Here is an 18414-nt window from a genome sequence, read left to right as displayed (position 1 = left end):
AGCTCCTGGTGAGCGGCTGAGGACCCCGATACAGGACATTCGGGGTGTGACCGTGCCTCACCGAGTGGACGCAGCCGCCTACTCCTCATATTTCCTGTGTCTGCAGCTGGTGCGCATTGCCAAGGTGCTGGGAACGGACGAGCTGTACGGATACCTGAAGAAGTACCACATCGAGCTGGACCCCCACTTCAACGACATCCTGGGACAGTGAGTCCGAAATACCCCCCTCCCCCCATGTGTGTCTGATCTCTGCACCCAGGCACCTCGCTCTGGCGCTGTGCGGGTCCCTGGCGCTCTCCTCGCTCTGGCGCTGTGCGGGTCCCTGGCGCTCTCCTCGCTCTGGCGCTGTGCGGGTCCCTGGCGCTCTCCTCGCTCTGGCGCTGTGCGGGTCCCTGGCGCTCTCCTCGCTCTGGCGCTGTGCGGGTCCCTGGCGCTCTCCTCGCTCTGGCGGTCTCCTCGCTGTGGGGGTCCCTGGCGCTCTCCTCGCTCTGGCGCTGTGGGGGTCCCTGGCGCTCTCCTCGCTCTGGCGCTGTGCGGGTCCCTGGCGCTCTCCTCGCTCTGGCGCTGTGCGGGTCCCTGGCGCTCTCCTTGCTCTGGCGGTCTCCTCGCTGTGGGGGTCCCTGGCGCTCTCCTCGCTCTGGCGCTGTGGGGGTCCCTGGCGCTCTCCTCGCTCTGGCGCTGTGGGGGTCCCTGGCGCTCTCCTCGCTCTGGCGCTGTGGGGGTCCCTGGCGCTCTCCTCGCTCTGGCGCTGTGCGGGTCCCTGGCGCTCTCCTCGCTCTGGCGCTGTGCGGGTCCCTGGCGCTCTCCTCGCTCTGGCGGTCTCCTCGCTGTGGGGGTCCCTGGCGCTCTCCTCGCTCTGGCGCTGTGGGGGTCCCTGGCGCTCTCCTCGCTCTGGCGCTGTGGGGGTCCCTGGCGGTCTCCTCGCTCTGGCGCTGTGGGGGTCCCTGGCGGTCTCCTCGCTCTGGCGCTGTGGGGGTCCCTGGCGGTCTCCTCGCTCTGGCGCTGTGGGGGTCCCTGGTGGTCTCCTCGCTCTGGCGCTGTGGGGGTCCCTGGCGGTCTCCTCGCTCTGGCGCTGTGGGGGTCCCTGGCGCTCTCCTCGCTCTGGCGCTGTGGGGGTCCCTGGCGCTCTCCTCGCTCTGGCGCTGTGGGGGTCCCTGGCGCTCTCCTCGCTCTGGCGCTGTGGGGGTCCCTGGCGCTCTCCTCGCTCTGGCGCTGTGGGGGTCCCTGGCAGTCGTTGTCCATCCCTTAGACATTTGGGTTCTTCTTTCTCCTCAGACATTCCCGGAAGCGCTGGGAGAATTTCCTGCACAGTGAGAACCGCCACCTGGTGAGTGCGGAGGCCCTGGACATGCTGGATAAACTACTGCGTTATGACCACCAGCAGAGACTGACCGCCCGAGAGGCTATGGAGCATCCATACTTCTGTGAGTCCTGATCACAAGTGTCCACTACGCCAGAGACCACGGGCAGCCACGACCCATCACTCTCTTCTGTGACATGTTAGGGCTCCTAGGCCCTGCACTGTTCCTTTCAGGTTACCTGGGTTGCTCCCTTCCTGTCAGGCTGCCCAACCCCGTCCCTTGCTGGCACCCTGCCCAGCCCTTCCTGTCTGGTCCCCGCCTCTTTCATGCTTCGTCTGGCCCCGCCCCTCTACTTCTGCCCCGCTTCTTCCTGTCATGCTTTCTGTCTGGTGCCCTCCCTTTCCTTTCATGCTTCCAGTCTGGCCCCACCCCTCTACCTCTGCCCCGCCTCTTCCTGTCATGCTTTTTATCTGATCCCGCCTTTTCCTGTCTGGTTCCCGCCTCTTCCTGTCATGATTTCTGTCTGGTCCCCGCCTCTTCCTGTCATGCCTTCTGTCTGGTCCCCGCCTCTTCCTGTCATGCCTTCTGTCTGGTCCCCGCCTCTTCCTGTCATGCCTTCTGTCTGGTTCCCGCCTCTTCCTGTCATGCCTTCTGTCTGGTCCCCGCCTCTTCCTGTCATGCCTTCTGTCTGGTCCCCGCCTCTTCCTGTCATGCCTTCTGTCTGGTTCCCGCCTCTTCCTGTCATGCCTTCTGTCTGGTCCCCGCCTCTTCCCGTCATGCCTTCTGTCTGGTCCTCGCCTCTTCCTGTCATGCCTTCTGTCTGGTCCCCGCCTCTTCCTGTCATGCCTTCTGTCTGGTCCCCGCCTCTTCCTGTCATGCCTTCTGTCTGGTTCCCGCCTCTTCCTGTCATGCCTTCTGTCTGGTCCCCGCCTCTTCCTGTCATGCCTTCTGTCTGGTCCCCGCCTCTTCCTGTCATGCCTTCTGTCTGGTTCCCGCCTCGCTTTCTTTCTGGTTCCCGCCTCTTCCTGTCATGCTTTCTGTCTGGTTCCCGCCTCTTCCTGTCATGATTTTTGTCTGGTTCCCGCCTCTTCCTGTCATGCTTTCTGTCTGGTGCCCTCCCCTTCCTGTCATGCTTCCAGTCTGGCCCCGCCCCTCTCCCCCTGGCCCCCCCCGGGTCAGCCGGCGGCTGGCTCACCGTGCCCTCTCTTTCCTCAGATCCGGTGGTGAAGGAGCAGGCGGCGGCTCAGACAGACAGTAACGTGCTCTCCGGCAGCCTCTCCACAGCGCGATGAGAGCGGGGGATTGTGGGTAATTATCGGTCCGCCTCTGCTGGCTGCACCCTGCGGCCGCGCTTTGTCTTCCTGACCGCCCTCTTCTCCTTTCTAGGACGCCGCTGCTGATGTCATCTGGTTTGTGTGGGCGGAGCCAGGCGTTGGCGCTTCGCTGCGGTGGAGGTGGACTCTTGGACCCAGCAGCACCAGAACCCAGTTCCCTTATTTTACTGAGATGATGGACAGGTCAGAGCCCCCTCAGAATGGCGCCACGAGCGATACCTGGGAGCCGACCCTCCGCCCTTCCCCCGCCCCATGTCCGAGAACAGGAAGCTTCTGTGTACCTTGATTTAACCCTTTGCCTTGTGGACGGAGCTTACTTGTAGGGTTGTCAGGTGACGCCAGCGTGAGCCGAGCTCTGCGACCAATCAGAGGCCGGGCTGCAGACGGCAGAGGAGACGGGGTCTCCCGGACCCCTGAAGCAGCAATACCCCACAGTCACCGCTTCTCATGTTTTATAATTGACCAATATCCAGGGATGTTTTTAGTTGTGTGCCAAGACCCCGGGTGCGGCCAGTCTTACCCTGTCTGCGGTGTCTGCTGGTGGCGGGTGGTCTGCGGAGCCCCCCGCCCGCCCCCCAGGGCCGCCGTGTTATAAGCTACCTCGGAGCCAGGTCCTGGTGTCTGCGCTGTGCAATGCATTCTGGGACGTTACTACATGTGCTGTGTCCGCTCCACGCTGCCGCCGCTCTCCACCAGGTGGTGCTGCTGCAGCAGCAGGAAGTTCTGAAGAGCAGCGGCCATCGTCCTGGAGGGGGTCCCCGCCGCGCTCACAGCTGGGGGGCTTCTATTTCTCGTTATTGTTATCCCTGGCCTGTGTGGACATGAAGGATCAGACCCCGGAGGAGGGGAGTCCCGGATATAAATACCTCTGTTCTGCACAATCGCCTCATCCGCCTCTTCTGTAAAGGATTGAATGTCAACCTCATGTCCTGTGCTCAGTCTCCTCCAGAGCCGCACTCACTATTCTGCTGTTACATCGTGTCTTATCCTCCAGAGCCGCACTCACTATTCTGCTGTTACATCGTGTCTTATCCTCCAGAGCTGCACTCACTATTCTGCTGTTACATCGTGTCTTATCCTCCAGAGCTGCACTCACTATTCTGCTGTTACATTGTCTTATCCTCCAGTCTCCTCCAGAGCCGCACTCACTATTCTGCTGTTACATCATGTCATCCTCCAGAGCCGCACTCACTATTCTGCTGTTACATCGTGTCTTATCCTCCAGAGCTGCACTCACTATTCTGCTGTTACATCGTGTCTTATCCTCCAGAGCTGCACTCACTATTCTGCTGTTACATCGTGTCTTATCCTCCAGAGCCGCACTCACTATTCCGCTGTTACATCGTGTCTTATCCTCCAGAGCTGCACTCACTATTCTGCTGTTACATCGTGTCTTATCCTCCAGAGCTGCACTCACTATTCTGCTGTTACATCGTGTCTTATCCTCCAGAGCTGCACTCACTATTCTGCTGTTACATCGTGTCTTATCCTCCAGAGCTGCACTCACTATTCTGCTGTTACATTGTCTTATCCTCCAGTCTCCTCCAGAGCCGCACTCACTATTCTGCTGTTACATCATGTCATCCTCCAGAGCCGCACTCACTATTCTGCTGTTATATCGTGTCTTATCCTCCAGAGCCACACTCACTATTCTGCTGTTACATCATGTCTTATCCTCCAGTCACCTCCAGAGCTGCACTCACTATTCTTCTATTACATCATGTCTCATCCTCCAGTCACCTCCAGAGCTGCACTCACTATTCTGCTGTTACATCATGTCATCCTCCAGAGCCGCACTCACTATTCTGCTGTTATATCGTGTCTTATCCTCCAGAGCTGCACTCACTATTCTGCTGTTACATCATGTCATCCTCCAGAGCCGCACTCACTATTCTGCTGTTACATCGTGTCTTATCCTCCAGAGCTGCACTCACTATTCTGCTGTTACATCATGTCATCCTCCAGAGCCGCACTCACTATTCTGCTGTTACATCGTGTCTTATCCTCCAGAGCTGCACTCACTATTCTGCTGTTACATCGTGTCTTATCCTCCAGAGCTGCACTCACTATTCTGCTGTTACATCGTGTCTTATCCTCCAGAGCTGCACTCACTATTCTGCTGTTACATTGTCTTATCCTCCAGTCTCCTCCAGAGCCGCACTCACTATTCTGCTGTTACATCATGTCATCCTCCAGAGCCGCACTCACTATTCTGCTGTTATATCGTGTCTTATCCTCCAGAGCCACACTCACTATTCTGCTGTTACATCATGTCTTATCCTCCAGTCACCTCCAGAGCTGCACTCACTATTCTTCTATTACATCATGTCTCATCCTCCAGTCACCTCCAGAGCTGCACTCACTATTCTTCTGTTACATCATGTCTCATCCTCCAGTCACCTCCAGAGCTGCAGTCACTATTCTACTGTTACATCATGTCATCCTCCAGAGCCGCACTCACTATTCTGCTGTTACATCATGTCTTATCCTCCAGAGCCGCACTCCCTATTCTGCTGTTACATCGTGTCTTATCCTCCAGAGCCGCACTCTCTATTCTGCTGTTACATCGTGTCTTATCCTCCAGAGCCGCACTCTCTATTCTGCTGTTACATCGTGTCTTATCCTCCAGAGCTGCACTCACTATTCTGCTGTTACATCCTGTGTTATCCTCCAGAGCCGCACTCACTATTGCTGTTACATCGTGTCTTATCCTCCAGATCCGCACTCACTATTCTGCTGTTACATCATGTCTTATCCTCCAGAGCCGCACTCACTATTCTGCTGTTACATCGTGTCTTATCCTCCAGAGCTGCACTCACTATTCTGCTGTTACATCATCTCATCCTCCAGAGCTGCAGTCACTATTCTGCTGTTACATCGTGTCTTATCCTCCAGTCACCTCCAGAGCTGCACTCACTATTCTGCTGTTACATCATGTCTTATCCTCCAGTCACCTCCAGAGCTGCACTCACTATTCTGCTGTTACATCATGTCTTATCCTCCAGTCACCTCCAGAGCTGCACTCACTATTCTGCTGTTACATCATGTCTTATCCTCCAGAGCCGCACTCACTATTCTGCTGTTACATCGTGTCTTATCCTCCAGAGCTGCACTCACTATTCTGCTGTTACATCGTGTCTTATCCTCTAGAGCTGCACTCGCTATTCTGCTGTTACATAATGTCTTATCCTCCAGAGCTGCACTCACTATTCTGCTGTTACATCGTGTCTTATCCTCCAGAGCCGCACTCACTATTCTGCTGTTACATCGTGTCTTATCCTCCAGAGCTGCACTCACTATTCTGCTGTTACATCATCTCATCCTCCAGAGCTGCAGTCACTATTCTGCTGTTACATCGTGTCTTATCCTCCAGTCACCTCCAGAGCTGCACTCACTATTCTGCTGTTACATCATGTCTTATCCTCCAGTCACCTCCAGAGCTGCACTCACTATTCTGCTGTTACATCATGTCTTATCCTCCAGTCACCTCCAGAGCTGCACTCACTATTCTGCTGTTACATCATGTCTTATCCTCCAGAGCCGCACTCACTATTCTGCTGTTACATCGTGTCTTATCCTCCAGAGCTGCACTCACTATTCTGCTGTTACATCGTGTCTTATCCTCTAGAGCTGCACTCGCTATTCTGCTGTTACATAATGTCTTATCCTCCAGAGCTGCACTCACTATTCTGCTGTTACATCGTGTCTTATCCTCCAGAGCCGCACTCACTATTCTGCTGTTACATCGTGTCTTATCCTCCAGAGCCGCACTCACTATTCTGTTGTTACATCATGTCTTATCCTCCAGTCACCTCCAGAGCTGCACTCACTATTCTGCTGTTACATCGTGTCTTCTCCTCCAGAGCCGCACTCACTATTCTGCTGTTACATCGTGTCTTATCCTCCAGTCCCCTCCAGAGCTGCACTCGCTATTCTGCTGTTACATCATGTCTTATCCTCCAGTCAGCTCCAGAGCCGCACTCACTATTCTGCTGTTACATCGTGTCTTATTCTCCAGTCACCTCCAGAGCTGCACTCACTATTCTGCTGTTACATCGTGTCTTATCCTCCAGTCACCTCCAGAGCTGCACTCACTATTCTGCTGTTACATCGTGTCTTATCCTCCAGTCACCTCCAGAGCTGCAGTCACTATTCTGCTGTTACATCGTGTCTTATCCTCCAGTCACCTCCAGAGCTGCACTCACTATTCTTCTGTTACATTATGTCTCATCCTCCAGTCACCTCCAGAGCTGCAGTCACTATTCTGCTGTTACATCATGTCTTATCCTCCAGTCACCTCCAGAGCTGCACTCACTATTCTGCTGTTACATCGTGTCTTATCCTCCAGTCACCTCCAGAGCTGCACTCACTATTCTGCTGTTACATCGTGTCTTATCCTCCAGTCACCTCCAGAGCTGCAGTCACTATTCTGCTGTTACATCGTGTCTTATCCTCCAGTCACCTCCAGAGCTGCACTCACTATTCTTCTGTTACATTATGTCTCATCCTCCAGTCACCTCCAGAGCTGCAGTCACTATTCTGCTGTTACATCATGTCTTATCCTCCAGTCACCTCCAGAGCTGCAGTCACTATTCTGCTGTTACATCGTGTCTTATTCTCCAGTCACCTCCAGAGCTGCACTCACTATTCTGCTGTTACATCAGGTCTTATCCTCCAGTCACCTCCAGAGCCGCACTCACTATTCTGCTGTTACATCGTGTCTTATCCTCCAGTCACCTCCAGAGCTGCACTCACTATTCTGCTGTCACATCATGTCTTATCCTCCAGTCCCCTCCAGAGCTGCAGTCACTATTCTGCTGTTACATCATCTCATCCTCCAGAGCTGCAGTCACTATTCTGCTGTTACATCGTGTCTTATCCTCCAGTCACCTCCAGAGCTGCACTCACTATTCTGCTGTTACATCATGTCTTATCCTCCAGTCACCTCCAGAGCTGCACTCACTATTCTGCTGTTACATCGTGTCTTATCCTCCAGTCACCTCCAGAGCTGCACTCACTATTCTGCTATTACATCATGTCTTATCCTCCAGTCACCTCCAGAGCTGCACTCACTATTCTGCTGTTATATCATGTCTCATCCTCCAGTCACCTCCAGAGCTGCACTCACTATTCTTCTGTTACATCATGTCTCATCCTCCAGTCACCTCCAGAGCTGCAGTCACTATTCTGCTGTTGCAGCATGTCTTATCCTCCAGTCACCTCCAGAGCTGCACTCTCTATTCTGCTGTTACATCGTGTCATATCCTCCAGTCACCTCCAGAGCTGCACTCACTATTCTGCTGTTACATCGTGTCTTATTCTCCAGTCACCTCCAGAGCTGCGGTCACTATTCTGCTGTTCTATTGAGTGTTTTACTGGTGTGCTCCTTGTCATATTGATTACCACTATGGCAGTCTCTTCCTGGCTTGATAGCTGTGGAGGGTCCGGATGTGTAGACCCCTCTCGGCCTGTTTTTACGCTCCAGCACTGTTATAATTTTCGGCCCTTCACATCCTTGTCTGCTGGGATTAGATGACATCACCGGACACAAAGGACTATTGAGGGTGTGACCCTGAGGCCACAGACCATAATGAAGGCTTGTGTGATGGTGGGCCTGTGCCGCCCCCGCAGCCATCAATACCCCCCCCCTCCCCAGGCCTAATAATCTCCTCCTATAACATCCGACTTCTCACATCCTGGAACTGGAACGTGTACTGGTTATATACGGGGGCAGGGGAGAGTGTGGCGTCTATAGGCAGGGACGGGCGGAGAGTGTGGCGTCTATAGGCCGGGACGGGCGGAGAGTGTGGCGGCTATAGTTGGGGACGGGGGGAGAATGTGGCGCTATAGTTGGGGACGGGGGGGAGAGTGTGGCGGCTATAGGCGGGGACGGGCGGAGAGTGTGGCGGCTATAGGCGGGGACAGGGGGAGAGTGTGGCGGCTATAGGCGGGGACGGGGGGAGAGTGTGGCGGCTATAGGCGGGGACGGGGGGGAGAGTGTGGCGGCTATGGGCGGGGACGGGGGGGAGAGTGTGGCGGCTATGGGCGGGGATGGGGGGGGAGAGTGTGGCGGCTATGGGCGGGGACGGGGGGGGGGGAGTGTGGCGGCTACGGGGGGGGGGGAAGAGTGTGGCGGCTATGGGGGGGGAAGAGTGTGGCGGCTATGGGGGGGGGAGAGTGTGGCGGCTACGGGGGGGGGAGAGCGTGGCGGCTAAGGGGGGGGAGAGTGTGGCGGCTATAGGCGGCTACGGGGGGGGAGAGGCGGCTATAGGCGGGGACGGGGGGAGAGTGGCGGCTATAGGCGGGGGGAGCGTGGCGGCTATAGGCGGGAGTGAGTGTAGAGGCTATAGTCGGGGGTGGGGGAGAGCGTGGCGGCTATGGACGGGGGCGGGGAAGAGCGTGGCGGCTATGGGCGGGGGCGGTTCTGGGCGGGGGAAGGGGTGGCAGCTATAGGTGGGGGAGAGCGTGGCGGCTGTGGGCGGGGCGAGCGTGTCGGCTATAGGCGGGGGCGAGCGTGTCGGCTATAGACGGGGGCGAGCGTGTCGGCTATAGACGGGGGCGAGCGTGTCGGCTATAGACGGGGGCGGGGGAGAGCGTGGTGGCTATGGGCAGGGGCGGGGGGGAAGGGGTGGTGGCTATAGCCGGGGGCGGGGGAGAGCGTGTCGGCTATAGACGGGGGCGAGCGTGTCGGCTATAGACAGGGGCGGGGGAGAGCGTGGTGGCTATGGGCAGGGGGGAAGGGGTGGTGGCTATAGCCGGGGGCGGGGGCGAGCGTGGCGGCTATAGACGGGGCGGGGTAGAATGTGCTGCTTGTATTTGGGGGGGGGGGTGGTAATTGTAATAAATATGTATAATGGTAGTGGGTGGAGTGCAGTCTGAGCCGGGTAGGGAAGGTAGAAGCAGATGGGGGTCTCCACGCTGGCTCTGGCTACCGGTGTGTGTGGAAAGGGGGGGCTAATCCAGAGCCATTTGCCTCGCGGACGTCACTGGTTGGCCACTTTGAGCCTGTGGGCTGGAGTAGCGGCGCTGGTTTGGGGCTGGAGCACTGCACTCAGACCAGATGTGCGATGACTGGCGAGTGTGCTCGGGTATGTCGTGCATGAAACAAACCCAAAGCACAGGCTGGTTTCCCTCCATGTGAGCCGGCAGCCCGGGAGAACCAGCGCCCCTCGCAGTCTGAATGGCGCTCACTGGGGGTTAACACATTGCTTTTAGATGCGAGTCCAAAAGAAAAGTAACCCCTCCCTGTCCGGAAATGCTTTGCGCATGGCTGTAGGTGGAGAGACAAACCGCCCGCTCAGTGACTTCCATTATTCTCGTCACTCGAGTTCAGCCCTTTCAGGACGTGTGAGTGGAGCGGCCCGAATAACGAGCCCCCGAGCAGGGTAGTGCCGCTCATCACTCACCTGTACTGGTGGCAGCCGTATATGCGAACATTAACCCTATGTATTCCATACACGCCTCTCCTGTAGAGTTCTGCCCTCCACAGTGGACGATTCCGCAGATGCAGCAGTGGTCGGCATGTGACAGACACAGCGGGCGCCCCTGCCAATCACCTACAGAAGTGTGGGGCACAGCCATCCGGTATGGGGGCCATGGCAGGAACATGCTACGCAGATGACAGCCGCAGCAGAAACTCCACATCACAAGCCTTAAGGCTACATGCGCACGCTGCTTTTTTTGCTGCTTTTTTTGCTGCTTTTTTGGCTGCAGTTTTGTCAGCAGAACTTTCTGACATCTGACTTCCCAGCAAAGTCTATGAGAAGTCAGATTTGCTGCGCACGTTGCAGTTTATTTGTCAGCGTTTTTTTTGTCAAAAGTTTGTGACAAAAAAAATGCAGCATGTTCATTCTTCCTGCGTTTTTGTCAACATTTGTCACCCATTGAAATCAATGAGGGCATCAAAAACGCAGGAAAAAATGCATGTTATCAAAAGTGGTGCATTTTACCTGCCTTTTCTTCGGCGCTCCATTGGGAGACCCAGACGATTGGGTGTATAGCACTGCCTCCGGAGGCCACACAAAGCATTACACTAAAAAGTGTAAGGCCCCTCCCCTTCTGGCTATACACCCCCAGTGGGATCACTGGCTCACCAGTTTTCTGCTTTGTGCGAAGGAGGTCAGACATCCACGCATAGCTCCACTGTTCAGTCAGCAGTAGCTGCTGACTATGTCGGATGGAAGAAAAGAGGGCCCATATAGGGCCCCCAGCATGCTCCCTTCTCACCCCACTTGTGGTTTGTAAGGTTGAGGTACCTATTGCTGGTACGGAGGCTGGAGCCCACATGCTGTTTTCCTTCCCCATCCCCCTGAGGGGCTCTGAGGAAGTGGGATCTTACCGGCCCCCAAGCCCTGAGGCCGGGCTCCATCCACAGACCCATAGAACCTGCTGGATGTGGAGCGGGAGTGCCGTTCAGGGACAAGGCCCTGCAACTTTCAGGTACTCTGTGTCCCCGTATGGCAGGCCACGCACACTCCAGGCTTGCTGGGTGTGCTAGTGCGCCGGGGACTGTAGCGCTGTGCGCTGGGCTTATAGTCCCTGCAGATTACTAGGGGACTTTACGTGTGGGGACCGCCGCGCCGACCGCCCCTGGAGCGGCGGCGCAGCTGCGACTTGTAGTGCGCCGGGGACGCGCCGACCGCGCTTTTACGGCGGCGGCGCTTCTAACTTTAGTCCCCGGCTTTTGCGGCCTAGCGCCGCTTCGTTCCCGCCCCCACCCTGTCACTCAGGGAAAGGGAGAGACGCTGTTCTATAGCAGCGCCGAGGGCTGGAGTCTTATTTGCATTCTCCAGCCCCCTTCACTAGACACAGTGGGCGCCGGGTTCCCGCTCTTGTCTCGGGCACGCCCTCGGCCCGCCCCTCTCCTCTGGACGCCGGCAGCCATTCCGGCACGCAGAGCGGGAAAACGGAGACAAGCGCTGAGCTACCAGCACAGGATTCCGGCACCACACACCCGCTTTTGTGCGGGCGGTAAGCGGCAACTAAAGTGCTGACCCACTAATGCCGAAGTGTCCTGTTGTACTTTTGTACGGTCGCTATTCAGGATGCAGACCTAGAAACAGCAGCAAAAGATCAGGGGTGCTAAAGCACAGACTCTATATGCTGCTTGTCTTGCATGTGCTGCAGTGTCATGTGTCCTTTATGCTTGTATGCTTTACATTGCACTGTAAGGGCTATTCTTGGCTGTCTACCCGCCTAGATGGCTAGCCAGCGGCAGCAAACAGCAATGGTGCTAAGGCACAAGCTTTCAATGCTGCTTGGATTGCATGTACTGCAGAGTTTATTTTCATGCTTGTACATTCACTGCATGTCGCTATTCTTGGCTAATGCTCCTTGATGACTAGACAACAGCAGCAGAAAAGCAAGGGTGCTAAGGCACAAGCTTTCAATGCTGCTTGGATTGCATGTACTGCAGAGTTTATTTTCATGCTTGTACATTCACTGCATGTCGCTATTCTTGGCTAATGCTCCTTGATGACTAGACAACAGCAGCAGAAAAGCAAGGGTGCTAAGGCACAAGCTTTCAATGCTGCTTGGATTGCATGTGCTGCAGTGGTTATTTTCATGCTTGTATGCTATACATTCACTGTATGTCGCTTTTCCTGGCTAATGCTCCTGAATAACTAGACAACGGCAGCAGAAAAGCAAAGGTGCCAAGGCACAGGCTTTCTATGCTCCTTGTACTGCATGTGCTGAAGTGTTTATTGTACTTCATGCTTGTATGCTATACATTGCACTGTACGGTCGCTATTCTTGGCTAATGCTCCTAGATGGCTAGACAGCAACAAAAAAAAAAAAAAAAAAAAGCATGGGTGCCAAGGCACAGGCTTTCTATGCTGCTTGTACTGCATGCGACTGTTCCAGGACCCCCAGTGTGTACAATTACTCAACGGGGTCTCTGCTACAGGTGGCCAAAAGAACCACCTGTGATCCCTGTCCAGGGACGGAGTTGCAGTTTCCGCTGATATATTGTCTGTGACTATGACTAACATCTTACAGACTTTGCAGTCCAGACAGACCTTGGGCAATGTTGATTCAATGCCCCTGGCCACCCTGGTTTCGAAACAAATCATGGCTCCAGGAGGGTCCCATGCATCCCAGGGTGCAGGCTCTGACACGGACGACAGTTCCAGACGGCCTAAGCGAGCTCCCTAAGAACGGCCCTCGACTTCATCACAGTACTCTCTGTATGACGAGGCAGACGTAGCTGTTCAGGACTCTGATCCTGAGACCGCTCTCAATCCGGATACACCGGATGGTGACGCTATAGTGAATAATCTTATAGCGTCCATCAATGGAAGGTTGGGTATTTCTCCCTCAACTCCTCCAGTGGAGGGGTCAGCTTCACAGCAGAAGAAATCCCTATTTCGGTATCTCAAGCGTATATTGAGTACTTTTCTGGTCACTCTGACTCCAGAGAAGCAGTCCGGGAACACCACGCTTCTCCCGATAAGCGTTTCTCCAACCGTATTGAGGATACGCGTTGTCTCTTCCCCCCTGACGTGCTCAAGCGCTCCAAGGGTGGATCCCCCAATCTCCAGGCTTGCGGCTAGATCTATAGTTGCAGTGGAAGATGGGACTTCACTTAAAGATGCCATTGACAGACAGATAGCCCTCTGGTTGCAATCTGTCTTTGAAGCTATCGGCGGGTCGGTTGCCCCAGCATTCGCAGCCATAGAGGCACTCCAAGCTTTTTCAGCTAGTATTGCGCAGAGGGACGCGGTCACATGTACATCTTGGCCGCAGTAGCGTCCTTCACCTCGCAATGTCGGCATTGCGACTCAAGCTGTTTATGCTGTCCTGGACTCTACGAGCCGTACGTCAGTGGCGTCCGCCAACTCCGTGTTGTTACGCTCCTAGTGTTAAGGGATTGGAGTAGATGCTGCTTCCACAAAAGTGCTTAACCAGATTGCCTTTATCTGGTGACAGACTGTTTCGTGAGCGGTTGGATTAAATCATTCAACTGTCCAAGGGTACGGATTCTTCCTTACCCCAGCTATCAAACAAGACCCATCAGGAGAAGGGACGGTCGAGGTTTCGGTCCTTCCCAGGCTCGGGCACGTCCCAATTGCCCTCGTCCAACAGGACTCAAAAGGCTCAGAGGGGCGCAGGTTCCTGGCGGGCTCAATCACGCCCGGAGAAGGCAGCCGGAGGAACCGCTACCAAGGCAGTTTCCTCATGACTTTCAGCCCTCTCTCTCCGCGTCCGCGGTCGGTGGCAGACTCCCCCGCTTTAGCGACATTTAACTGCCACAGGTCAATGGCCGGTGGGTGAGAGACAGTTTGTCGCAAAAACTTCCTCACCGGCCGAGCCGAGGCTCTTCTGCAGGCAGTAGGAGTCGTAATCCCGGTTCCTCCTCAGGAACAAGAGACACTTTTTACTCCGATCTGGTCGGGGTGACAAAATAGGACGACTCCTTCCGTTCCGTTCTGGACCTTAAACTGCTCAACAAGCACGTGAAAACCAGGCGGTTCCGGATGGAATCCCTCCGCTCCGTCATTGCCTCAATGTCTCAAGGAGATTTCCTAGCATCAATAGACATCAGGATGCTTATCTCCACGTGCCGATTGCTCCAGAGCACCGGCGTTTGCTACGATTCGTTATTGAAGACGAGCATCTTCGGTTCGTAGCCCTACCCTTCGGTCTGGCGACAGCCCCACGGGTTTTCACCAAGTTCATGGCAGCAGTGGGACCACTCCCGCACTCTCAGGGTCACCCTGTGATCCCTTACTTAGACCATCTACTTGTCAAGGCACTCTTTTAAGAGGCATGCCAACACAGCCTGAACATGGCGCTGGAGACTTCCCAGAGTTTCGGGTGGGTCCTCAACTTTTCAAAGTTAAACCCAATCGCTGGCATATCTTAGCTTGGGGTTTCACACTCCCTCAGCGATGGTGAAGCTTCCACTGGACAAACAGCGGTCACTACAGACGGGGGTGCAGTCTCTCCTTCAAGGAGACACCTCATCCAGAGGCAGTCCCTTTCACGCAGTTTCATCTGCGTCCACTTCAATAGAACATTCTTCGCTAATGGGAGGGGAAGTCGATGTCCCTACACAGGAACGTCCCCCTTTCTCAGACGATCAAGGACTCTCTTCAGAGGAGTCCACTCTTCAGATCAATTGTCTGGAGCTCTCGGCAGTGTATATTGCCCTGCAAGACTTCCTGCAGTGGCTGGAAGGCAAACAGATCCGAATTCAGTCGGACAATCCACAGCGGTGGCAGACATCAACCACCAAGGCGGACTACGCAGTCGGCGAGCCTCCCAGGAAGTCCGCCGGATTCTGCTAGGGGTGGAAGACAGAGCATACACCATATCCGCAGTTCACATCCCGGGCGTAGAAAACTGGGAAGCAGACTTCCTCAGTCACCAGGGCGTGGACGCAGGAGAATGGTCTCTGCACCCGGACGGGTTTCACGAATCGGCACAACACAGCACGGTCCCGGTTTTCATGACGATCAAAGAGCTCTGGCGACAGGCATCTCACGGTCGGTCAACCGTGGGCACTACCAGACCGGCCAGACTTACTGTCCCAAGGGCCGTTTTTCCATCTGAATTCTACGGCCCTGAACCTACTGTGTGGCCATTGCGTCCTAGATCCTAGTGTCCTCAGGATTATCCCAAGGGGTCGTTGCCACCATGAGACAGGCTATGAAGCCCACGTCTGCTAAGATCTACCACGGAAGTGGAAGATTTTCTTTTACTGGTGCTCTGTACAAGGAGTGTCTCCCTGGCCATTGGCATTGCCCTCTTTTCTTTCCTTCCTGCAATCTGGGTTGGAAAAGGGCTTGTCGCTCGGCTCCCTTAAAGGGCAAGTCTCGGCGCTATCCGGTTTTTTTCAGAAGCGTCTAGCACGACTTTCTAAGGTACGCACGTTCCTGCAGGGGGTTTGTCATATCGTACCCCCGTACAAGCGGCCGTTAGATCCATGGGATCTGAACAGGGTACTGGTTGCCCTCCAGAAGCCGCCCTTCGAGCCTCTGAGGGAGGTTTCACTTTCTAGACTATCACAGAAAGTGGCTTTTTTGGTAGCGATCACATCTCTTCGGAGAGTGTCTGAGCTAGCAGCGCTGTCATCCAAGGCTCCCTTCCTGGTCTTCCACCAGGACAAGGTAGTGCTGCGCCCCATTCAGGAGTTTCTCCCGAAGGTGGTATCCTCTTTTCATCTTAATCAGGATATCTCTTTGCCTTCTTTTTGTCCTCATGCAGTTCATCGTTATGAGAAAGATTTACATTTGTTAGATCTGGTGAGAGCACTCAGAATCTACATTTCCCGCACGGCGCCCTTGCGCCGTTCGGATGCACTCTTTGTCCTTGTCGCTGGTAAGCGCAAAGGGTCTCAGGCTTCCAAGGCCACCCTGGCTCGATGGATCAAAGAACCAATTTTTGAAGCCTACCGTTCTGCTGGGCTTCCGGTTCCATCAGGGCTGAAGGCCCATTCTACCAGAGCCGTGGGTGCATCCTGGGCATTACGACACCAGGCTACGGCTCAACAGGTGTGCCAGGCACTACCTGGTCGAGTCTGCACACTTTCACCAAACATTATCAGGTGCATACCTATGCTTCGGCGGACGCCAGCTTAGGTAGAAGAGTCCTGCAGGCGGCAGTTGCCTCCCCGTAGGGGAGGGCTGTCTTGCAGCTCTAACATGAGGTATTCTGTACCCACCCAGGGACAGCTTTTGGACGTCCCAATCGTCTGGGTCTCCCAATGGAGCGCCGAAGAAGAAGGGAATTTTGTTACTTACCGTAAATTCCTTTTCTTCTAGCTCCTATTGGGAGACCCAGCACCCGCCCTGTTGTCCTTCGGGATTTTTGGTTGTTTTTCGGGTACACATGTTGTTCATGTTGAATGGTTTTCAGTTCTCCGACGTTACGTCGGAGTGAATTTGTTTAAACCAGTTATTGGCTTTCCTCCTTCTTGCTTTTGCACTAAAACTGGTGAGCCAGTGATCCCACTGGGGGTGTATAGCCAGAAGGGGAGGGGCCTTACACTTTTTAGTGTAATACTTTGTGTGGCCTCCGGAGGCAGTAGCTATACACCCAATCGTCTGGGTCTCCCAATAGGAGCTAGAAGAAAAGGAATTTACGGTAAGTAACAAAATTCCCTTCTTACCTGCGTTTTTGCTAGCAAAAACGCAGGTGATTTGTCAGGAAGTGAGGTCAAGCAAGTGGTCCCGTCCCGTCCTCCACGTGTTCCCCGAAGTACCGCTGTCCCCAGGGGAGATGATGTGGAGGACGGGACTATCAGCAGCGGCAGCGAGAGGGGGATGGACATTGGCAGCTGAAAACATTGATTTTTATCTCTCTCTGCTGCCGCCGCTGATAGTCCCGTCCTCCACATGTTCCCCGAAGTACCACTGTCCCCAGCGTGCACACACAGGGGAGATGATGTGGAGGACGGGACTATCAGCAGCGGCGGCAGCGAGAGGGAAAAATCAATGTTTTCAGCTGCCAACGTCCATCCCCCTCTCGCTGCCGCCGCCGCTGATAGTCCCGTCCTCCACGTGTTCCCCGACGTACCGCTGTCCCCAGCGTGTACGCACAGGGGAGATGATGGACCCCTCTCACCGCCGCCGCCGCTGAAAGTCCCGGGCTCCACATCATCTCCCCTATCAGCAGCGGCGGCAGCGAGAGGGAAAAATCAATGTTTTCAGCTGCCAACGTCCATCCCCCTCTCGCTGCCGCCGCTGATAGTCCCGTCCTCCACGTGTTCCCCGACGTACCGCTGTCCCCAGCGTGTACGCACAGGGGAGATGATGGACCCCTCTCACCGCCGCCGCCGCTGAAAGTCCCGGGCTCCACGCTCCTGCCGGCTCCACGCTCCTGCCGGCTCCACGCTCCTGCCGGCTCCACGCTCCTGCCGGCTCCACGCTCCTGCCGGCTCCACGCTCCTGCCGGCTCCACGCTCCTGCCGGCTCCACGCTGTAGCGCGATCAGCTGAGCTGTCACTGAGGTTACTCGCGGCCACCGCTGGATTCAGCGGTGGCCGCGGGTAACCTCGGTGACAGCTCAGGCTGATCGCGCGGCTGTCTCCATTAGCTGCATGGAGGTGACCGGAGCGGCGGTGTCTGCTGCTTCTCCGGTCACCTCCATGCAGCACAGCTGGATGCGACGCTGGAGCATGCTGGATTACGCCGGACATGGAGGGTTTGTCGGGGTTAATAAATTGGTAATGAGGGAATGTGTTTGTGTTTTTTATTTCTAATAAATTATTTTGTGTGTGTTTATTTACTGTAATTTACAGATTAATCATGGAGGGTGTCTCATAGACGCCTGACATGATTAATCTAGGACTTATTGGCAGCTATGGGCTGCCAATAACTCCTTATTACCCCGATTTGCCAACGCACCAGGGCAAATCGGGAAGAGCCGGGTACAGTCCCAGAACAGCCGCATCTAATGGATGCGGCCATTCTGGGCGGCTGCTGACTGATATTGTTAGGCTGGGGGGCTCCCCATAACGTGGGGCTCCCCATCCTGAGAATACCAGCCTTCAGCCGTATGGCTTTATCTGGCTGGCATTAAAATTGGGGGGGACCGCACGCCAGTTTTTTTTAATTATTTATTTCTAATTTTTTTTTTCTTCAATTCAACAAGCTTTATGGGCTTGTTTGAACTGAAAAATACATGAAACAATTGTTGTCACAAACCACCGGGGGGGTCACTCAGAAATCCCCCGCGCTGGCTACCAGTACGTCACAATCGGGGGGTAACAAGTGGGGGTCACCCCTACTTTATACCTCCCGACCGACAGACAGAGCACGTGACGCGCTCTCTAG

The 18414-nt window shown here is 55.1% G+C and overlaps 1 protein-coding gene across 1 annotated transcript in view; it reads left to right on the top strand.

Moving 5' to 3' along the window:
• Positions 1 to 3516, top strand: part of CSNK2A2 (casein kinase 2 alpha 2) — a 9229-nt gene extending 5713 nt beyond the window's left edge. The window contains exons 2-5 of the mRNA XM_075333546.1: positions 3 to 207; positions 1276 to 1424; positions 2517 to 2609; positions 2688 to 3516. Of these exons, the coding sequence (XP_075189661.1) occupies positions 3 to 207; positions 1276 to 1424; positions 2517 to 2593 (431 nt within the window). The 3' untranslated portion in view covers positions 2594 to 2609; positions 2688 to 3516. The remainder of the gene's footprint in view (positions 1 to 2; positions 208 to 1275; positions 1425 to 2516; positions 2610 to 2687) is intronic.
• Positions 3517 to 18414: the final 14898 nt, after the last annotated feature.

This window comes from Anomaloglossus baeobatrachus, unplaced genomic scaffold, assembly GCF_048569485.1.
Source record: "Anomaloglossus baeobatrachus isolate aAnoBae1 unplaced genomic scaffold, aAnoBae1.hap1 Scaffold_86, whole genome shotgun sequence".
Classification (NCBI taxonomy): Eukaryota; Metazoa; Chordata; class Amphibia; order Anura; family Aromobatidae; genus Anomaloglossus; species Anomaloglossus baeobatrachus.
The sequence above is the reverse complement of the archived record's forward strand: the minus strand, read 5'-3'. Positions and strand labels throughout refer to the sequence as shown.